This window comes from Rhinatrema bivittatum, chromosome 12, assembly GCF_901001135.1.
Source record: "Rhinatrema bivittatum chromosome 12, aRhiBiv1.1, whole genome shotgun sequence".
Lineage (NCBI taxonomy): Eukaryota > Metazoa > Chordata > Amphibia > Gymnophiona > Rhinatrematidae > Rhinatrema > Rhinatrema bivittatum.
The window spans coordinates 2,920,437-2,943,863 of NC_042626.1; the positions used below are offsets into that span (position 1 = coordinate 2,920,437).

Below are 23,427 nucleotides of genomic sequence, written 5' to 3' on the forward strand. Positions count from 1 at the left end.
CTCTTATTCCTTTTGTTCTGGAAGAGCTTGCAATTCCAGCGCCACAGCCAGTGGCGGACTCTACTCCCGGGGATCCTGCTCTTGCAAGGCTTAGAGCCCCACCTAGGGCATTCCCTTTTCATCCTAAACTTCATCAGTTGCTTACTCGGGAATAGGATGTCCCAGAGGCCAACCTTAAGATTATTAGGGCAATGGACAAGCTCTACCCGCTCCACAGGAATCTCTGGACTTGCTGAAGATTCCTCAAGTGGACTCTGCAGTTTCTGCCATCGCCAAGCGCACCACTATTCCAGTGACGGGAGGCACTGCTCTCAAGGACCTACAGGATAGGATCTCGAAGTTCTTCTTAAGCGTGTTTTTGAGGTATCTGCCCTAGGCGTACGGGCGGCGGTGTGGAGTAGCTTAATGCAGAGGGCTACCCTTCGGTGGGTTCAGCAATTACTCACCTCTCAGGACTTGCCCCCTGCAGAGCTTGAGCAGGCGAATTGTTTAGAGTCGGCGGTAGCATATTCGGCTGATGCCTTATATGACCTCTTACGTACCTCTTCTCGCACGATGGCCTCTGCGGTTTCGGCTAGGAGGCTTTTTTGGCTCCGCCACTGGGCAGCTAACGCAACTTCCAAGTCTCACTTGGGTTCTTTTCCGTTTAAAGGAACCTTGCTGTTCGGGGACGAGCTAGAACAGCTTATTAAAGATTTGGGAGATAATAAAGTTTATAAATTACCAGAGGACAAACCTCATTTCGTACGTTTGGTTCCTTTAGGGGCCGTTTTCAGGGCCAGAGACGGTTCCAAACTGGTAGGACTCCGTCCTTTTCTCCACGCCAACAGACTTCCAGGTCCCAGGTTTGAGCCCATTCCTTTCGTGGGAGATGGCCTCTCCGTTCTAACAACTCCCAGTCCTTCGCTTCTTCCAAATCTCCTCAATGAAGGTGTGCCGGCCCACTCCTCTGTGCCAGAGATAGGAGGACGTCTCTCTCTTTTTCACGAGGAATGGGTCAAAATCACCTCTGATCAATGGGTCCTCAATATCATAAAACAAGTTTACGCTTTGGATTTTGTTTGCCTGTTGCGGGACCTTTTCCTGGTTTCCCCATGCGGGTCTCTCCTGAAACAACAGAGAGTACTTCAGACTACACCGCTTGAAAGATCTAGGGGCGATTGTTCCGGTCCCTCGGTCTCAATATCGGACCATCGTTACTCCATTTACTTCGTCGTCCCCAAAAAGGAAGGGTCCTTTCGTCCAATCCTAGACTTGAAAGCAGTCAACAAGATGCTTCGGGTGCCTCGATTTTTGCATGGAGATATTGAGATCCGTCATTGCAGCCATCCACAAAGGCGAATTTTGGGCCTCCTTTAGACCTGACCGAAGCTTATCTTCATATACCGATCCAGGAGGCCCACCAGAGATATCTCCGGTTCATGGTGTTGGGCGAACACTACCAGTTTCGGGCCCTTCCATTCGGTCTAGCAACTGTGCCTCGGGTGTTTACCAAGGTGATGGTGGTAGTTGCACCGGCCCTCAGATGGGAAGGGATTTTAGTTCATCCCTATCTGGACGATTGGCTCATCCGAGCGAAGTTACAGACCCTTTGTAACCTAGCGATCCAGAAGGTTTTGCATCGTCTTCATGCCCTTGGTTGGGTAGTCAACTTCGACAAGAGTCACTTGATTCCGTCCCAGGTCTTGCAGTTTCTGGGAGCACGGTTCGATACGGCTGTGGGAAAGGTTTTTCTCCCACAGGACGGGATGCTCAAACTGATGTTGCAAGGACGCCGCCTTTTGGATTTACCTTTGCCCACGGTATGGGACTATTTACAGTTCTTGGTTCTATGGCATCTACTCTGAAAATGGTCCCCTGGGCCTTTGCGCATCTGCAGCCCTTGCAGAGGGCGTTGCTTTCCAGATGGGACCCCAAGTCAGAGGAGTTTCATCTGCCTCTACCCCTCCTGGAGCCGGCTCGATCCAATCTGGATTGGTGGTTGGTGCCACCCCATTTGCAGGAGGACATGGACCTGGAAAGTCCACAGTGGATAGTTGTGACAACGGATGCCAGCCGTTTCGGTTTGGGAGCGGTCTGCCAGACACAATTGGCGCAAGGTCAGTGGACAGCTTCACAGGCCAAATGGTCCATCAATCGTTTGGAGACAAGAGCGGTGCGGCTGGCGCTCCTCGGATTTCTGCCACTGATTCAGCGTCAGTCAGTGAGGGTTCTATCTGACAATGCCACGACGGTAGCATACATCAACAGGCAAGGCGGCACGAGGAGTCGTTCAGTTGCCATAGAGGCAGACATGCTGATGACCTGGGCAGAACGTCATCTGCGCCATCTAGCGGCATCGCACATAAGCGGAGGAGACAACATTCAAGCAGACTTTCTCAGTCGACAGCACTTAGACCCCGGAGAGTGGGAACTTTCCGGGGAGGTGATGAGCATTTTCGCCAGGAGGTGGGGACGCCCCAGCTAGACCTGATGGCTACCCGCGGCTCGATTCTTCAGTCGAAGGAGGGAACACGGAGCGGAAGGGGTGGATGCCCTTGTTCTTCCATGGCCCCAGGATATCCTTCTCTATGTGTTTCCTCCATGGCCGCTAGTAGGAAAAGTCATGCAGCGAATAGAATTACACGCGGGTCCCGTGATTCTCGTGGCTCCGGAATGGCCGCGCAGACCGTGGTATGCGGATCTCATCAACCTTGCGGTCGACGGTCCTGTCCTCCTTGGCCATCTCCACAATCTCCTTCGGCAGGGTCCGGTATTTTTCGACCAGGTGGCTCGCTTTTGTCTAGTGGCCTGGCTTATGAAAGGAAGCAATTGAGGAAGAGAGGCTACCCGGAGGCAGTCATCACGACTCTGCTCAATTCTAGAAAACCTTCTACCTCTCACATATGTTAAAGTATGGAAGGTATTCGATACTTGGTGTACTGCATCCGGCGTGTCTCCGCGCAGAGCCACGGCTGTAAACATTTTAGTGTTCCTGCAGGACGGCTTTAAAAAAGGTCTGGCCTATAGTTTGCTCGGCGTCCAGGTTGCAGAGCTAGGTTGTTTGCGTGGTAAGGTGGATGGAGCGTCTATCGCCACACGTCCAGATGTTGTGTGTTTTTTGAAAGGGGCCAAGCATTTGAAACCTCCAATCCGAGCTCTCTGTCCATCGTGGAATCTGAATCTGGTTCTTCGTGGTCTTTGCGCCCCCCCTTTTGAACCTCTTAAGCGGATAACTTTGAAGGATCTGACCCTCAAGGCGGTGTTTCTCGTTTCGATTTGTTCTGCTAGACGCATTTCAGAGATTCAGGCTTTGTCCTGCTGTGAGCCTTTCCTGCGTATGTCGGGTTTGGGTATTTTGTTGCGCTCGGTGCCGTCCTTTTTACCCAAGTTAGTTTCCGCGTTTCATGTCAATCAGTCTGTTGAGTTGCTGGCCTTTCCAGATTTAGATAAATCTTCTCCTCGGTCTCGAGACTTAAGGAGGCTCGATGTCTGCCGTGTGCTGCTGCGTTACTTGGAGATCACTAATGCCTTTTGTCTTTCAGACCAACTTTTTGTCCTATGGAGTGGACCTAAGAAGGGCTATCAGGCTTCTAAAGCTACCATTGCGCGATGGCTGAAGGAAGCCATTGCTTCTACATACATTTGTGGGGGTCGCCCAGTTCCTGATGGTCTGAAGGCGCATTTGCTACGCTCTCAGGCGGCGTCTTGGACTGAGAGTCTGTGTGTTTCGCCTCAAGAAATTTGCAGAGCGGCAACTTGAAAATCTTTGCACACTTTTGCCAAGCATTATCGTTTGGACGTTCGAGCTCCAGACGTGGACTCTTTCGGCAGTAGTGTACTGAGGGCGGGACTCTCCGGATCCCACCCCATTTTAGGGCAGCTTGGGTACATCCCAGCAGTCTGGACTGATCCTGGTACGTACAGGGAAAGGAATATTAGTTCTTACCTGTTAATTTTCGTTCCTGTAGTACCACGGATCAGTCCAGACGCCTGCCCAGATGTTCCTTTTCCGGAGAGTCCGCTACTACTTACCTTGGTTAGGTTTTCTTATACTTCTCCTATGTAAGGTTTAGGAGGCTCTGAAGATTGTTCGTTATCTGTTCTTTTCATGTATATAGTTGATCTAGTCATTGATTATCCTTGTTCATGAGTCTCTGCTTTGTTATTCAAAATACTGGAGGACCGCAGGAGGCACCCTGGGATATTGGGAGGTGCCGAGAACTTTTCTCTCTGACTCCACCTGCTGGAAGGGAGACGTAACCAGCAGTCTGGACTGATCCATGGTACTACAGGAACGAAAATTAACAGGTAAGAACTAATTTTCTTATGAAACACATGAGCGATTCTAGGCCTGAGGTTGCCCTCTGTTGCTCTGGGTTTTATTTCACTATCCTGCTTTGCAGATTTTCATTGTGGAGTTTGGAGGAAAACCCTTCAGCTGCTCCAGCCTGTCACTGATGGAGTGGTTCTGGTGTATCTTCATTGGTGTAGGAGAGCTGTTGTGGGGACAGGTAAGTCTCTCTCACTCTCTCTCTCTCGCGCTCTGTCTTGCTCTCGCGCTCTGTCTCGCTCTCCTTCTCTTTTTCTCTCTTTTTCTCTTTCTCTCTCTTTCTCTCCTTCTCTCTCTCCCTCCTCTGTATATGCCACCCTCATTCCCTTTGTTCCCCTTGCACTGATTACTGGCAGGTATAGCCACAATATAATCCACAGAGGAGTCTGAACCACTTAGGATAGAAGCTGAGGGAGGCGGGCTCTGGATTGCTGATGAGTAACCACCCGGTATGTACCTCCACAGCTGATCTGCACCATTCCCACCAACCGCCTGACGTTTCTGAAGGAGGCAGGTCTTGGGATCACAAAGGAGGAAATTCCTGAAGAGGAGTTACCGGAGGACCTGGATGAGATTGATCATGCCGAGATGGAGCTCCGGAGAGGGCAGATTCTGTGGTTCCGGGGCCTCAATCGAATACAGACTCAGGTACGTTTGGGACACTGGTGCTAAAGCAGAGCTAGCATCCCTGGTCCCCCACAGAGGGCTCTCCGTGGTTTCCTGCCACTGATCCCTCTCTGCTTAAGGAAGGACAACCGCACAATACAGAAAATATTTGTTAAAGCTTTATAGTTACTCAGAAGCAGTCCCTGTATGTTCTTAGCACTGTGTGCATCCTATGTCCTTTTGAGAGAAGTCGCATTGTGCATTTGTAAGTGGCACATTGACTGAAAGACTGAAGACATGAAAGTGTGCGTTCCCTGTACGTACCCGGCTCAGTGCAGACAGTGGGTTGTGTCCCCCTTCCAGCAGATGGAGTCAGAGCAAAAAACTGAAAGGACGGCCCCTGATAGGTTGGAGCGCCCTCTGGGTCCCTTCAGTATTTTTCTCTGACTCCAGCAGATAGCAGGGGACACCTACGGCTCCCCAGCATTTCTTACTGTCTTTTATTTTTCTTACCTTGGAATGGATCAACTTTAAAAAAAAAAAAAAAAACTGATTTAAATTTTCAAGTCTAACTTTCTCACTTCTCCCAGTCATTTTGGGCTGGCAGGCAGGACTTGATAGGGACACTTTCTTCTTCTCCAGTCTGTGGTTTTTATTCTCCTGTACTTTCTTCTTTGCAGCATTTGCAGGGTGAATGTTTATGGCCGTTGTGGCCAGAGAGGCGCCATTCCTCTGTCCAGCTCTTACAGAGCCAGCTACTGTTAACTTCGGGAGAGCGACTTCTGCACACTCCCATGCCGCGCTCGGCGCGATACTCAGCCTGCGGGGAGTCGGGCCGACTCTCCCGCGACGGCCTTTGCTCAGACTGCCTCCCCGGCGGGGAGGGTTCGTCCACCTCCGAGGGCCGTCCGATTTCGCGCGCGCCCTCCATGAGGCCAGCTCCGACCCGCTCTCAAGAAGGAGCGGCGGCCATCTTGATTTCGGAGCTGCCTGCTCCTGCGTGTCCCGATTTACCAGATGACTCCGGTTCCTCACCCCCCCACCCACCGATTCTGACACAAACTAGCCCTGCCATTCATAATCTCAGCGTGGGACTGTCTAATGGGGACCCTCCCGCTGCCCCCCCCGGGGCCCTTTTCAGCGCAGTCCATTTTACTAATGCATTGGGCATATTTGGCAAGCCTCTCACAGGATCCAGCAGCTCATCCTCTCCCAAAGATTGTCAGACTTCAAGGTATGGGAGAGGTCCCAGATATCCCTCAAGGTCCTGATTCTCTGATTCCCTCAGGGGCGGGCACCGCAGGGGGCTCCCACCCTCCGGATCTCCCTGGTCTTTCTCGGGTGCGGGGGGGTCTCCCAGCCGGCCAATACAGACCCTTTCCTTCCCCAACACCTGGACCCAGATTTGGATGACCCTATACCGCTGCTGGAAGGGAATGACCCGCGAGTTTTAAGACTCTTTCAGCGGGATGAACTGGACCCACTTATTCTGCAAGTTCTTGAAGAGCCCCACAGGAGCCTGCAGGGCCTAGTGAGATGGGGAGAAAGAGAGATCCTCTCTTGGCGGGCCTTTTCATCACAGACTCCTCCAGTTGTTGTCAAGAGAGTGGGATGTCCCTGATGGCACTCTCCGGGTCGGCAGGGCAATGGATAAGCTTTACCCGCTTCCCGAGGACTCCTTGGATCTCCTCAAGGTGCCCAGCATTGATTCTTCGGTGTCTACAGTCACAAAACGGACAACTATCCCGGTCACCGGTGGCACCGCGCTAAAGGTCACCTAAGATCGTAAGCTTGAGGTGTATTTGAAGAGGATCGTCGAAGTTTCAGCTTTAGGGGTCCGTGCGGCGGTCTGCAGCTCGCTCATGCAACGAGCAGGACTTCGTTGGATGCAACAATTACTTGGGGCTCGAGAGCTTCCTCCGGATGAAGCACAACAAGCGGATCGCTTGGAGGCGGCTAAGGCATATGGGACAATGGTCACCCACCCATGCGACCTGGCTTATCAATCATCTGGAGACCAGGGCGGCCCGTCTGGCACTCATACATTTCCTTCCCTTACTCCAGGGGTGTGCAGTGCGAATTCTCTCTGACGATGCGACGACGGTGGCATACATCAACCGGCAAGGCGGCATGAAAAGTCGGCACGTCTCCCAAGAGGCCGACAAGTTGATGATATGGGCGGAAGCTCACCTCTCCTGGCTAGCGGCTTCTCACATCACAGGAGTAGACAATGTGCAAGCAGATTTCCTCAGTCGCCAGTGCTTAGATCCGGGAGAGTGGGAACTCTCCGAAGAAGCAATGCAACTTCTGGGGCTAAGATGAGGAACGCCTCACCTAGATCTGATGGCCACTCAATGGAATGCGAAGGCGGCACGCTTCTTCAGTCGCAGGAGAGAGCACAGCGCAGAAGGCATAGATGCCCTGGTCCTTCCATGGCCTCGGAATCTTTTGCTGTACGTGTTCCCACAGTGGCCTCTGATGGGGAAGGTACTTCAACGGATAGAACTTCATAACGGTCCAGTAATCCTGGTAGCTCCAGAGTGGGCTCGCAAGTCGTGGTTTGCAGATCTGATCAACCTCGCAGTGGATGGTCCTCTACGCCTGGGACATCTTGCGAACCTCCTCCGGCAAGGACCAGTATTTTTTGACAAGGTAGATCGCTTTTGTCTTGTGGCATGGCTTTTGAACGGTGCTGGTTGAGACGATGTGGATATCTGGATGTAGTTATTTCCACCCTTCTTCAGGCTTGAAAACCTTCTACGTCTATTGCTTATGTGAGGGTATGGAAGGTGTTTGAAACATGGTGTTTCTCTCTCCGGGTCTCCCCACGCCATGCCTCCATCTCCAACATTCTTGCTTTCCTACAGCAAGGGTTGGAGAAGGGGCTGGCGTACAACTCCTTAAAGGTCCAGATTGCGGCTCTAGGAGCCTTCGTGCCTCACTCTCATGGCCTCTCGGCACATCCTAACATTATTCACTTTTTGCAAGGGGTGAAACATGTGCGGCCTCCGCTCCATTCGTCGTGTCCGTCTTGGAATCTCAATTTGGTTCTTTGGATTATGGGTGGCCCACCGTTTGAGCCTCTTCGCAGCGCCACCGTCAAGGACCTCACTCTTAAGACTATGTTCTTAGTGGCCATCTGTTCCGCTCGCCGCATTTCAGAATTGCATGCCTTGTCCTGTAGGGAGCCTTCTCTCTGTTTCACAACTTCGGGGGTCTCTTTACGCACGGTTCCAGCTTCCTTACCCAAGGTGGTTTTAACCTTTCAAGTGAACCAGACAGTAGAGCTTCCATCCTTCCCGGCTGATTGTCCTCAAGAGCTCCAACGACTTGACGTCAAGAGAGTCCTTATGCACTATTTAGAGGTGACGAACCCTTTTCGCCTTACGGACCATCTCTTTGTTCTCTGGAGCGGACCTAGGAAAGGTCACAAGGCTTCCAAAACCACCACTGCCAGGTGGTTAAAAGATGCAATTGCCTCCGCCTACATCGGGGCTGGGCGCCCACTTCCGGAAGGCATTAAGGCTCATTCTCTTCGCTCCCAAGCTACCTCTTGGGCAGAGAGTTCTTCTGTTTCTTCTCAGGAAATCTGCAGAGCAGCCACCTTGGAAGTCTTTGCACACATTTGCACGTCACTATCGCCTTCATTTCCCTCTTCACAGTTTGGTTCATTTGGGGCGCAGGTTCTTCTTGCTGGGCTATCCAGGGCTGCTCTACTTAGGGAAGCTTGGGTACATCCCACTGTCTGGACTGATCCGGGTACGTACAGGGAAAAGAAAATGATTCCTTACCTGCTAATTTTTCGTTCCTGTAGTACCACGGATCAGTCCAGACGCCCTCCCTTTTTCTGGATTGCGCCCAGCTCTACTACTTCTATCTCAGACTGTATGTCAGTTCTTTTTGCAAGTTCTCAGTTACAAATTCCGGTTTCAAGTTCAGGTTTTTCTGTTTTCTGGTTATAAGTAAGTTGCTCCATACTGTGGTCTTTCTGGCTCTGATATTCTCTATACTGAAGGGACCCAGAGGGCGCTCCAACCTATAAGGGGCCGTCCTTACAGTTTTTTGCTCTGACTCCATCTGCTGGAAGGGGGACATAACCCTCTGTCTGGACTGAGCCGTGGTACTACAGGAACGAAAATTAGCAGGTAAGGAATAATTTTCTTTTGAGCACGGTGCAGCCATGTCAATACCTCTCTCTGAGCTGGGGCTAGGCAAGTATCTGTGCATAGGATCAGGGCCTGGATGTGATGCAGTGCAGAGCTCACCTATCTTGTAGTTTTGTACATCGACCATTCTGATATCTTGGTCTGTTCTCCCTACTAAGGCTCGCGCCATCAGAATACCAAGGACAGGTGTCAGCTACTGTATGGATCTGGCTTCAGGACAGCCCTGTAGAGACTCCCTGGGGATGCTGCTACAGTGCACAGGCCCACCTTGCAGGCGCACGCTGGCGCTCTCTCTCCTTCTCTTTCTCTCTGCAGGCTGCACCTTACTCCTGAGACTTGGAGAGAAACTCTGGGCTCTCGCTGCTGCAGGAACCTGGGGGCTTCTGCTTCTAGGCCTCGCATTTCCTTACTTACTGTGCTTCATAATTTTTGTAACTAACCCTAGGAGTAAAGGGTAAATGTGTCCGTTCCTCTCTCCTGTGTGCTGTATTGAAATTTATTACTGCATCTGTCTGAAATGTTGCTCCTTTTCCCTTTCTCCTGCCTTTATTCCCATTGCACTGTCTTCCCCCTCTCCCTCCTTCCTGAGACTGTGATGAGAAGCAGTCTCTCCCATTCTCCCCTCCTGCAATGTGGAGAAAAGCTCTCCTGCAGCCTTTGTCTGTACTGTGAGGCTGTCTCTTACTCTGCATGACCATGTCTGGATCTCTCTGTCCTTCCCTCCCTGTGTCTGTGGTGCAAAGCTGTCTCCCCCCCCCCCCCCACTAACTCAGCATGACTGTGTGTAAGTCTCTCTGTCCCTCCCTCTGCATGACTGTGTGTGTCTCTCCCCCCCCCCCCACTAACTCAGCATGACTGTGTGTAAGTCTCTCTGTCCCTCCCTCCCTCCCTCTGCATGACTGTGTGCAAGTCTGTCCGTCCCTCCCTCCCTCTGCATGACTGTGTGTGTCTCTCCCCCCCCCCCTAACTCAGCATGACTGTGTGTGTCTCTCCCTCCCCCCCCATGATTGTGGTGCAAAGCTGTCTGTCTCTCCAGGAGATTTTGGTGCAAAGCTGTCTCACTCTCTGATTCTTTGCAGATGGACGTAGTTTATACTTTCCAGACGGGCGGCACCTCCTCTTTGCAAGGCGCCCTCAGGCGGCAACCTTCCATCATTAGCCAGCACCAGGATGTAAAACATGTTTCTAGCCCAACCCATGTAGCTCTTTCCTCCGCCAATTGCACTCCCACCTCCTCCGCTGCTGCTGCTGCTGCTGCTGCTTCTCCTCCTGCGGGCAGTGAGTGACCGTCTATTCTAATGCATGCTCGCAGCACGTACCACAGCTAACCACCTTTTCATCTTATTAACACCCTATGTAGCCTCTTGTAAGATGTAGGGATGCTTCTCTTCTCTTTCCTGCTTCTTGGGTTGGAGGGAGGTGTCCTCTTCTGATTCCTCTCACAGGATCCATGCTGGATACTTAGCAATTGCAACCTGAAACTATTGAGGAGAGAACGAAAGGAAGTGAAAATTAACTTGGAAGATTTTAGATTTCTTTGGAAGAAAACCCGATGTAGAACAGGGGCAGAACCTGGTAAGGAGGCTCTCGCCCAGCCGGGCGAGTCAGGTAGGGGAGAAGATGCCCAGCTCCGCAGTAATTCAGGGAGCTCACGCGTTGCCATTACATCTTACCAAGTTGTATGTCTTGCTGATGTTTGACACAGATGGACGAGGAAGGCCTTTTAGTTGTTGGTGGAGCCGTGCAATGACCTGCACCGGCACGTGGAAGCCGTACATCTTCTTTCTACAGTTTGTTCCAGTTTCTGCACAGCTAACTTCTTTCCAACACTTTCTAAAGCTGCAAGGAATACCCTAACCTTCTTCCTTTCTTTCTCTTAACCTTGTGGCATTGTGCTCCCTTTAGAAAGCTCTGATGGGCTGTGGAAGGGGCATCGCAGTGAAACGGAGGCTTAGCGTAGCGCTCTGTGGCTCTCAGCTTTATTGTACCGCTAAGCAGGTAATAAAGGTCAATATTCAGCAGCGCGGCAAGTGGACTGTTTATGCAGCCAAAGTTAGGCAGATAAATTGTCATGGATGTTCAGCCGAGCTCTGCTGATTATAGCCAAATACATTTATCTGGCTAACTTTAGGACTGCTCGCTGGCATGACCAGACTTAGCCAGATTAGTTATCCAGCTAATTTAAGTCTGCCCTGGATTGCCTGCATCTTATCTAGCTAACCTCGAGCTGGTTAAAGAAGTAGCTGAATACGTCTGAAGCCTTTAGAGCTGCAGGAAATTTAAAACCTGCAGTTTTGTCCAGCTAAACCCAAACTTAGCCAGACATTGCATCTGAATATTGACTTGCATGAGATTTAACTGCAGGACAGGAGCAGAAACATCTAGCAGAAGGCTATTTGTTGGATTTCCAGCTGTGCACACCTTGCAGTGACTTTCCTATGGGATGCAGTAAAGTCCTGCTTCAGCAGTCTTCCTCAGCACAGCTGTGCGTGGCTGGTTATCTTGTGTACACTGTGATGCCTCGCTTGATCCGGATTTATGATTGGATGCTAGTTGCTTGAGGGCTGTTATGGCTTGGATTGGGGTAGGGGAGGGGTGTGTGAAGAGAGGCGTAAGCTGGGTACCCCTGCCTCACCTATGGACTACCCGCCGGCCTGCAGTGCTGAAACCAAAGATTTAATGATGGCAGGTGACGGGTGGTCGGCTTGTTTTTCAGGGAATGACCATGTTTCCGTGTTTGTTCTAAAAGTGCTCAGAAGGCCTGCAGAACCCCTGGCAGCCTCTCCTATCTTTTTCCTCCTCTTCCAGAAAGGGCACGTAGCGTTATGTTTGGGAATCAGTTGGGCTGAAGTTTCCAGTTCTGCTTTTCTGGAAATGAATGAGCAGGTGAAGTTTCCGCAGCTGTGGGAAACCTTCTGCCTGCAGGCCCCGTTTGTGCCAGGATGTAGTGAGAGCTCCTTTTTTCCTTCCTGCTCACTCCTCTCCCCGGCAGTACCTCTTTCTCTATTCTCACCTTTTCTCTTTTAAGGAATCTTAGACCTTTTCTCCATTTGAAAGTCGGCATCGGAACAAAGTTTTGCATGACTACCCAACAAGTGACCAGTTGAGCTATGGTTGGCTGCCAAAAAAAGAAATGTTTTATCTAAATCCAGATGTCTATCCCTCGCCTAAATAAAGTGAATCTCTATCCCCAGCAGTTGTGCGCAGCTTGTGCAGGCGCTGAATGGATGAAAGCTGTGGAGACTCTTTGCATCCTAGCCCCCCTGTAAATTAGGATCTTGCAGTCCACCTTCCTGCTACTTGTCTCTTTTGGGTGGTGGTTGCGTATTGGTTTTTTGTTTTTGTTTGGGGGGGGGGGGGGGGGGGGCGTTATCCTATTTTGCAGTTATTTTTATTTTACTTTGAACAGAAAGGGACTAATGCCAATTTTATTTTCTGCCATGTCAAAGCCATGTTTGGGAGCGTTGTCTTGTTCACAGCTTCTGGTGCGCCTGTGTCTGTTCTCTCTCTTTTAATGGCTGGCCTTTGTTCTCCTGAAGCCTTCTGTGCTGCAGCAGACCTGCTCTCACAGCCTCTTGTTTTTCTCTCCTTCCCGTGGACAGATCAGAGTGGTAAACGCGTTCCGTAGCTCCCTGTACGAGGGCCTGGAGAAGCCAGAATCCCGGAGTAACATTCATTGCTTCATGACTCACTCGGACTTCCTCCTGGAGGATGAACCTCAAATCCCACTCATCGACAGTGACAAAGACGGTGGAGATGAACGTGACAGACTCAAAAGGTGGGGCATTGGCCCTGGAAAAACATCTATGTTGAACCGGAATAACAATACTGTGGACAGTGACCAAGCGCCAACCACTGCCTTCCAACCAGAGAGCCCCTTGCACAGCTTGGAGACATCTGTTTGAATTTTGACTTTCCGCCTCACCTTCCAGTTCCACACCCCCCACCCTTAACTTTCGCACCCCCACGTGCAGGCCGGGCAGTGAATGTTGCAGGCAGCCCACCTTGGTTCAGTTATAATTCTTCTCGGTTTTGGTTAGCTTCTGCCTGGGATGTGTGTTCCCAGCCCGGCAATGGGGCAGCTCTTCCGATGACCCACCAAAAGGTTCTCCGCATTATTTTTCTCCCTCCAGTCGAGCTGTGCATGTCTCTTTTTTTTATTATTATTTATTTATTTTTATTGTTTTTAATTTGCATGTTAAAAAAAAAAAAAAATTTGCGTTATGGAGGGCCTACAGCATTGTGTGCCACGCCTGGGAGGGGAGATCCTGTGTGCCAACATCCATGCTGAGGAAATAAAGGCAATCCTGAGGGAGCACCACCTGAATACATGGGCTGCTGAAATCTGTCTTCCACCCAGACCCATGGAATTAACTCCGCTCTGTGGCTCCTGGTGGCCAGAGGACTCGGACGCCATCAGGAAATGGCCCAGCGAGAGCTGAGAAGTCTTAAACCTGACAGACTGGTCACTTCTGCGGGCATCTGTGCCATGCTAACGCTTTACAGTTTCCATTTTTATTTTTTGTTGGGGGGGAGGCAGGGCACACAGTGCGATATTAACAAATGGTTCCCATGCCTGCTGGACTCCTTGGAAGCTGGATTCTGTGTTACCTCTGTCTTTTGCTCGATATTAGGAGCCGAATTGGTTCTGGGTTAAAACCTCCAAAGGTTGCTTGGTTGGAGATGACCCTGCCAGGTCCTGTAAGCGGAAGAACCTCATGCTGGGTACCAGAGTACATCCCCCTCCCCTCCTATAAAGAAGACCTTTCAATCAGATACTGCTCAGTTCTGGAAAAGAGAAATTGTATATATTCAGGGTGTTTTGTTATCGATAGCACCGCGTCTGTTTCCCTTTGCGGTTAAGACATCTGACAGCCAATGAAGCATGGAGATTCTGCCAATTAACTCAGCGCTGCTTGTCTGTACAGTTGTCCCAGGTCTGGAAAACCTTAGCTGCAGGTTATTTGATGAACCCCGGTGCATTCCAGAAACACTGCCTGCCTGCAGCCCCAAAGGTTAACCAGCTCCTGCATCAACTGGTCCAGCGTTTGTATCACCAGTTGCTAATGGGGGGGAATGTCAAGTCTGTGTCTCCTAGTCCTGCTTATTTCTGTATAAGGTGGGAGCCACTGCCTCTCTCCCACTGTAATTTGCAGTTTCCTGCAGTACAGCTGATGTTTGCGTGAGCTGCAGAGAGGCTGTACGTGGATAGCCTGGGTGAGTTCAGCGTGCAGATCTGGTGACCATTGTGCCATGCACAGGAAAAGGCTGCCATTCCAGCGCATTCCTGCAGCCCCGACAGGACAAGCAGGAGTAAGAGACGACCTGACCAGAGAGAAATAGCCTGATATCTCTGAAGCTAGCCAGCGAAAAAACTACTGCCTTCCTCCCTGCCCATCCCCCCCTCCCACCACACTCTCTCCATCTTGCTCAGCCCTCTCCCTCTCGTCACCTGCTTCAGGGTGCACGAGGAGGAAGATTCAGCCATCAGCTGTTTCCTACACAGCAAGCTGCCGTTCCATTGCTCTAATGGAATGACTGATGATGCCATTAAAGGCTGTGCACAGAAGGGCAGTTGAACAATCTGTAGTAGGGGGCTTGGGAAGGGATGGGCTTCGACTCTGTTGCTCTCACTATTTTTTAAAATTTCCTCAGGCCTGTGTTTTGGAGATGTGATTAGGTCACTCCCTGGCAGGTTACTGAGACACATTTTTGTCTGATTTCTTGTGTTCTAGTTGCCATAGTAGGAGGAAAATTATTATATAATATGCAAAAAATATAGTTTTCTTTAGCTCAGAAATTGATATTTTTAAGTCAGCCATATTGTATTTTGTTTAAAGGGGGGGGGAAAAACAAACATGTCATGTGACAGGAAATGAACCTGTTTCAGTGGTCACATGGCAGCGGTTTAGTGACAGGTTATTTAGTCTGTCAGTGATTGGTCAAATCCCAATCTACTTCCTTTCTCTGAGCAGCCATCTTTGTACTTTAAAAGTTAGTTGGATTTCACAGAAATGTTTTTTATATAAATTATGTTGATATGGCTGGTTGCTTAAAGTATAAGCTTTTATGTGCATAAATTTTTTATGTAAAGTATTTTTTCTATTTAGTTTCAATGATAAACTGGCAGCGGAAGATTATGGGCTTAAGTTATTGAGGAAATAGCTGGTGCTTTAGAGAAAATTTTAAAAAGGTGGGATAGGTCACCAGATGCTTGAATTTCTTTCGAAACATGCCTTAGTAGGGGGGAGACTTTTACTGCCGATTTGAATGGGAAAATTGAAAAAAGGGAAGTGCCATGCTAGCCAAGAACTTGAGTCATGTGTGGTGCGTGTTAACTAGCCTTGGATTGTTGAGTTTGTTTGGTTTTTTTAACAATTAAGAAAAAAAACATTGTTTCACATCCAGTTCTTAACTGTAGGGTTTTGTTTAGTTGCCTTTGGTTTGTAATTTTTTAAAAAGAAATTGGCAGATTGGTACCAAAGACTTTACATCACTTCCTGTGTGCACTGGAGATCATTGGTACCAAAGACATGACATCACTTCCTGTGTGCAGTGAAAGTCCTTGGTACCAAAGACATGACATCACTTCCTGTGTGCAGTGGAGGCTTGCCCATCACATGATTCCAGTTTATTTGCACTGGGATTGCAGATATTGAAAACGCTTTGTGCAATAATTTTCAGAAAACCTCAATTTGAGGAGAAAAACTAAGCTGAATTTTATTCATGGGCATGACTTTGCCTGAGAGAGCTGTAGGAGGGGGTGGAAGGGAGGATAAATATTTTGCATAGAATTCTGAGGCTTGAAGCTTTTATTTTATTTAAAAAATGTATATCCCATCCATCAAATCATCTGGGCCGGTAACAAAATATTATTCTCTATTCACCTGTTGAGTGGAGCATTTATTCTGCAAGGAGATTGGAAAGTGGGGCTTCCCAGCCGTGCTGAACTAGTTACATGTACCCAGTTAGATGTATATAAAGAGAACTGTGCAGCTAATGAGCATGGACAGAACAGACCAGGGACCCTGAATCGATTTGTGGGATACCTAGTGAAGAAGTCTCCTCTCTGCTTGACAGATGGATAGTGCATGCTTCATATCCTCGGGCTCAGACTGGGCCCCGTCTCCATTCTGAGTTGGAGTCCCTGCTGAATGTTTACCATGCACCCACTTACTTCAACAAGCCCCAGAATGGGTTATAAAGCGCTTGTGAGCGTTAAACCTCGATGCCCAGTCATGCACCCACTTACTTCAGCAAGCCCCAGAATGGGTTATAAAGTGCTTGTGAGTGTTAAACCTCGATGCCCAGTCATGCACCCACTTACTTCAGCAAGCCCCAGAATGGGTTATAAAGTGCTTGTGAGCGTTAAACCTCGATGCCCAGTCATGCACCCACTTACTTCAGCAAGCCCCAGAATGGGTTATAAAGTGCTTGTGAGCGTTAAACCTCGATGCCCAGTCATGCACCCACTTACTTCAGCAAGCCCCAGAATGGGTTATAAAGTGCTTGTGAGCGTTAAACCTCGATGCCCAGTCATGCACCCACTTACTTCAGCAAGCCCCAGAATGGGTTATAAAGTGCTTGTGAGCGTTAAACCTCGATGCCCAGTTATGCACCCACTTACTTCAGCAAGCCCCAGAATGGGTTATAAAGTGCTTGTGAGCGTTAAACCTCGATGCCCAGTCATGGCTGATGTCTCTGTGCTCCAGCCTTACTGAAGTAAACCTTAGTTCCCCCCCATAAAAGCCAAATCCTGAGCTTCTGCTCTCAGGACATTTTAATTTATGCATTAGGGGGATGATTGTGCATAAAGCTTTGTAGGTTATTTGAGTGCGTACTTGGCCAATTAACCAACGGTTTTCAAAGCTGCCTTATCTGCATAAGTTTGCTCAGTAAAATCTGCCTGTCCAGTGTATTCCATGATTCTTCAGCTTCTTCACTGCCCCTATTCATTTCCAACACCATTTAAACGTTACCTTTGGCTTCCCAGATAAAAAAGAAGGTCCTTGTTTTTCTAGTTCTGATCAGATGAGAGGAGGGTACGAGGAGGAGTTGGTTGGCTTTGGTTAATTTGTATTCCCCACTCCTGCTCTTCATCCATTCCTGGCATCCTAATTACCTGGGAGCTGGGTCCTATAGGAAAGGCTTGGAAGAGGGGATCACTTCACAGCCAGCTTGGGTGCAGTTTCTTAGGGAATGTGATCCAGGTAACATTACTACTCGCCATAGAATGGCATCTGAGCAAGCCCATGATTAAAACGGCCTTTAGTTTTTGGTTTCTACCATGCAGAGGCAGTATGACTTTTGAGTTTCCTTTTTTCAGTAATCCATATAATAAGCAGTGGTCTTTTTGTATAAATTTGATGGTATGCATGCCCCCTGTGTTTGCCTTCCCCTCGTGCCTAGATGTGGGGATAGCTGATGTATATTTGCAGCTTTGCCATATTCTTTAGTCTGTGTGTGCTGCAGAGTCCTGCATGTACTTTCCGTGCTTCTTGAAACAAGTCAAACAAAACAGGAATTAGAGTGAACTGTCTGTAGCTTAGCTTCTTGCAGAAAATTTGAAACTCAAAACATACCTGAAGCTCTGATCCAAAAGCAGGAAGCATCCAATACAAAATGACTATTTTAAAACAAACCAAGAATGTTTTCAACTGCTAAACGCTATTAGTATTTTTTATTTTTTTTGCTGGTAAGCAGAAAACCATGCACAATGTGCATTGGGAAAATAAAATAAACATGCCCACTTTGTAACTGTGATGTCCTTGGTGTGTGTACACAGCTGCTTGTGGTGAAGCTGGGATCATGAGTGCACAGGAAGTCACCAGAAAGATTTCAGCTCTGCTTTTAAGGACCACTTTGTAGTAAAGGAAGCATTTGCGTCCCCTTCGCATCAGTACCTGTCTATTCCCGTCTCATTGGGGAACAGTTAATTTAAAAATGTTACGAACCTTAATACTTTTGGCAAAACGTGCTTACAGAAGGCAAGGCATATAGGTTGTAAAATCAGCACTATCCAAGGCACTGTGCTGAATGATCATAGCAAGTGAAGCTGTGGGTATGAGACAGGAGGTGCAGGATTAAAACCAGGCTTCCAGCGAGGATGTGTGATGGCATCCACAGGTTCTCCAGCTGTCAGTCCTGCCTGCTGCTGCTCCTGGCCGTGGAAAGCTGGAGAACTTGTGCATGTGTCCCTAAAGAGGGGTTTGTAGGAGTGGAAGGGCCTCCTGCTCGGGTGCCATTACTGAGGGATCTGTGAAAAGCAAACGTTGCAGATCTCCTGAAAGGCAGGGGCACTTGTTCTCACCTAATGCCGCCTGCTTTGTCCTGGGCTGCAGGGATTCAGCCTCCAGGGCCCTAAGCTCACAGGGGTGGGGACCATAAATCAGGGTCTCCATTCCTTTAGGTTTTCTTTCTCCACACTCTCAGGCTGAGGATGTTCTGGTGTTCAAGAAACATTTACTGCAACCAAAAATACTTTTAAACAGCAACCAAGCCAAGAAATCCGCAGAAGTTCTGATAGCCCAAGCCCTGCACTGTTGAGCCAGTGTCCTTTTTGGTGGCAAGCACTAGGAATAGGACCGGGCCCTCCAGCTGGGGGTGTGGGGGCTGGGATCACTCATCGCAGTGTCTGATAATTCCCTCAGTCCCACCACACAAAAATCTAAATCTTCTCTCCTTATGTGCAAACATTCCTCCCAAATAACAGGAAGAAAATCTTCCAAACGGCAACGCGACGCTGCTGCCCCAGCCAGAGAAAAAAGAAAAACTTATCCCAAACCTCTTGCACCACTGGCAGAGATGCCCCCTTCCATCCTGTGGGGCACAGGGCCACGAATCTGGCTCTCCCCCTGCTATCAGGCTGGGCATCAGTTTGCAAAACTCTCCTTACTAACCAAAATCCTAATAAAAAATGCCCCCTCGCTCGGCCAATCCTCACAGGAAGGGCCGCAAACCCCTACCTCATACCTAATTTAGGGCCAATGCAATAAAGTGCCCCCAGCCTAATGCCCGTCTAGCACTCAATGCAATAAGGAGATTGGCGCAGCCAAACCCAGAGCTGATAGTGCTCAGCACATGCAAATTCCATGCAGATGAGGCTATTACCCCCGATGCAAAACATCCCCCCAGCGCCCAGCACACACTTCTCAATCTGGCAAATTTAACTCCAGCTCCAGAGGTGGGGTTAAGTCAATCTGCAAAAAATACGGTCCTCTGTGGTTCCTCCCAGCGTGATACTTAAATCTACTACTTGTGGAGTTTAGCATAAAGGTAAAATATAAGAGCTTGATGTAAAAGAAACAAATTGCTGGATCCTCGCTACCGGCGGTGGGATAAAGGGGATTCTCCTATCGAGATACACAATGCTTCCCTAGCAGGTCCTTTTTAACACAGCAGCTCATTTCAATATTGCCTCGGGCACCCAGGAGTGGTGGCTGTGCATGCATTAGGAAAATGGGTGCTCAGTACGAGTGCCTGTTGTAACGAGTATCTTTTTGCATCAGCCTCTAAGGGCTTAAGCTAGAGCCAAGACGGAAAGGGACATTTGGGAAAATTTCAGGCCTATCCAGAAAAGAGCTCCTGGAGCAGTGGGGAACTGTGAACCTGGGTCCTGCAGATTCTCAGAAGGTAATGCTGGGGGGTGGGAAGGGACTCTCATGACCTGTGAGATGGGGGGGTGTCACTCTGGCCTGCACTGGCTGGAGGCTGTGCCAGAGTAGGCCACTATGCTCCTTAAGTACATGAGCTGACTGCGTAATAAGATATCCACACTGCATATTTCAGGAAATGGATTTGCATGCAAATTGCTTGGGGGCAATGGACATGCAAAGAGCAGAGGTGCTTGAAGGAAGGGCTGTGCTTGGGGCAGTTAACATGGTATTTTGGTGCCTCTGTAACTCTGTACTGGTCACAGTGCTTTCATCTCCTAGTGCTAGAATGACCTTCCTAGCCCCAAAATGGCACCTGCTCTCTCTGCTGGTATTCCTTTCTGTTCTGCCTTGTCACAGCTCTCGGCTCCTGTATTTCCTCCCGCCGCCAGGGGCCACAGTAGCCGAGCTCCTGAAGTTGGCCACTGCAGGGTGAGCACTGCCTCCACAGCAAGCAAGCTCTGCCTAGCTCAGATGTAGAACTGGGCCAGCTGGCTCTCATTTTTTGTAACTATTTAGTAGAATTTTCCCAGATTGGAATGATTTTTAAGAGGTTGATTTGCAAAGTGCTTTATGCATGTAAAACCTTTATTTTATATGGCTAAATTGTGCTTTGACAAATCAAGCTGTAGGTTCCTCGTTTGTGGGTATTTCTATCCGGAGACTTTGGCCTGAATTCTCAACGTGGACTTATGCACCTGCAGCATTCGATTCCTTGTAGACGCTGAAAATGACCTTCCCATCAGGCCGATGCGCTATTCATCGCGCGCACCTCACCTCTCCTCTCCTGAGCACTTGATGCAATAGGAAAATGAGCTGGCGCGCAATGGACAATTTGTGCCTCCCTGGCGTTCTTCAGTGGGCACCAAGGACAGCCTGGCCAGAGCGACCTTCCTACCCCCGGCAGGGCTGTTCCCGATTGGTCCTTTCACTGCCATGTGACAGTGAATGGACCAATTGGCAGTAAGTGGAGAGAATAAATTAATATTAAGTACCTGACACTTTATTCACGTCTTCAGAACAGCTTTCTGAAAGGGGATTGGTCCTTTCACTGCCATGTGACAGTGAATGGACCAATTGGCAGTAAGTGAATTCACTGCCAGCAGGGGTCCTGGCCTGGAGGGGGGTAGGGTTGGAGTCTGGCAAGGGCAGCTTTACCACAGGAACCTCAGCTGTGGCATTTCAGGTACAGGACACCCGGGTCCGATGTGGACTGCTTGGCCAATCGGGCCAGACCGTGAGGATTTTGCTTTCTCTGGTTCGCCCTATCTTGACGATACTAATAGGAGGAATCACAGAAAGAAGGATTTTTTTTGTTTTTTCTGTGAATCTTTTGAGTGCAGCCTGATTTAACAGCAGCTCCCCAGGCAGATGTTAAATTTGCCGCGTTAAAATGGGTGCCTTGGCCGCAGGTTAATAGCTCGTAGCCTCATCTACATGGAATTTGTATGTGATGAGCACCATTAGCTATGCGCTCGGTTGGAGGCACTGATCCTCATATTGCATTGGGAGTTATTTTAGCACATCCAATATCGTGTTACCCGGCGCACTAGCCTGAGTGCAGTATATTGTATCAGCCTGTACGTGCACTAAAAATGAAATGCAACTGTACAGTGCAGAAACGCTTGGCCCACATTCAAGCTGAAATTAACAGTACATTAACCATATACTTTTTTTCCATTTCCATATATAAATAAACCAGAGGCACAGGAGCTGCAAGGAGCTTTTGCGCCTTATAGGGTGCTGCATTTTCTGGGCGCAAAACTTACTCCCGATGCAGCAAGGAGTTTTGTACGCAGCAAATGCGCATTCCTTAACGGGCGTACTGCTTAACAGCTGCGCATAGAAATCCCATGTAAATAAAGGTATTAAGCAGTACTCCCCAATGCAGAGAGCCTGCATCAGCTAGCGCTGGAAACTTAACGCCTGGGGCAGGATTGAAGTTAAGTATCCAGTGCTAAGGAAAAATAGTAAAAATGATTAAAAAAAAAAAAAGCCTGTAACTATCTGGGTTAGTGCCAGCAACCACCCCCACTTAACCAGATCATAGCAACGGCTGCTGGCACTAACCCACATTATCACTTATTATACGGGTAAGTGGGGGAACCCACTGCCATCACATCGCCAGATATTGACTTATCCAGCTAGCTGGCAGTGACGGATAAATCAGAATGTATCCCACTAAGAGGTGGTCGCGGCTGACTCCACTTATGCAATAACCTGTCGGGCTGCCCCCTTCCTTCCTGCGTTATTAAAATGTTCATCCTTTGCTGAACGCACAGTTTAAAGTTTTAGCAAGTTTTTAACACCTGATGCATTAGCTCACTGCCTCTGGGTAATAAAAATGTGCGCTGAAAACGGTGCATATTTTCTTAGGGCTCAGATTGTTGCAACAGCCTGAGTGTAAGCCCACCCAGGCCCCCCCCCCCAAAAAAAAAAAAGAAGAGAAAGGAAATGATTCTAGGGCTGAGAAAGATCTGGTTTTCAGCATCACCACCATGGCTATGCACAAGTTACGACTGCATGCGTGGTCTCCACTGTATTTAAATGTAGGTCATGCATATTCATTGTGGATATCCTGAAAAGCAGGCCTACTCCTGCCTCTCCAGGCCCTCTGCTAGGAAGAATAAGAGGGACCCCCCCCCCCCCCCCCCCCAAAATCACTCTCCTACGTCAGTGCAAATACAGCAAAAGCTTTGGGAAATAGGGTTGCCAACTGCCTGGTTGTGGAGCAGACAGCCAGGTTTTCAGCTGTGCTGTACAGTATCCGGTCAGAAGTACTGACCAGACACTGAAAATCCGGTTTTTGCAAAAGGCTCCTCCTGTTTCCCCACAGGAAACAGGAGGAGCTATGCTGTGTCCCCACCCTCTTGCCTCCTTTCCTATGATGTGATTGGATGGGATGGGGAGAAGGGGCGGGGCACTCAGTTCCCAGCGCTCCACAGATCTCTGCAGCAATGCCCGCAGGGTCCCTCCCCCTCCCTCACTGAGAGCTGGGCTACAGTGAGCCTGCAAGGGTAGAGGACGAGAGGAGGAGAGGCTGGAGAAAGAGTCAGAGTCACAGGGAGGGAAAAGATGATAGACACATGGGGCGCAAAAGAGGAGAGAGACATAGGAGGGTATGGAATGAAGAAAGATCACAGGGAAGGGGAGGCACAATGGGAGCATGAGGGAAGGCAGGAGACATAGATGGGGGGGAAAAGAAGGGACAAGAGGCACAAAGGACATAGACACAGGAGGAAAGGAGACAGAGAAAGAGGGCGGCACTGGGGAGGAAAGGAAGAGCAAGGGGGAGGGAAGGGAGGGTACTAGAGATAGGAGGGCAGCACAAGAGAGGAGTGATCAGAGATGGAGGAGGGCAAATTGAAAGATAGGTGGCACAAGGGAGAGACAGGCTGGGAAAATTTTAAGGAAAGAGAGCGAACCACCTGTGTCTGAGAGAAGAGGCTGTGTGTTTGGGAGTGTGTGTGTATAAGAGAGGAGACTGTGTGTTTGGGAGTGTGCATGTGCGTATGAGAGCAGAGGCTGTGTGTTTGGGAGTGTGCATGAGCGTATGAGAGCAGAGGCTGTGTGTTTGGGAGTGTGCATGTGCGTATGAGAGCGGAGGCTGTGTGTTTGGGAGTGCGTATGTGCGTATGAGAGCAGAGGCTGTGTGTTTGGGAGTGCGTGTGTGTATGAGAGTGGAGACTGT

At 49.3% G+C, this 23,427-nt stretch overlaps 1 protein-coding gene across 1 annotated transcript in view; it reads left to right on the forward strand.

Moving 5' to 3' along the window:
- ATP2B4 (ATPase plasma membrane Ca2+ transporting 4) overlaps positions 1-17,841 on the forward strand; it is a gene marked incomplete in the record, with an annotated part of 141,705 nt that extends 123,864 nt beyond the window's left edge. Inside the window, 3 exon segments of the mRNA XM_029572171.1 lie at positions 4,386-4,493; positions 4,778-4,960; positions 12,687-17,841. Coding sequence (XP_029428031.1) covers positions 4,386-4,493; positions 4,778-4,960; positions 12,687-12,989 — 594 coding nt within the window.
- Positions 17,842-23,427: the final 5,586 nt, after the last annotated feature.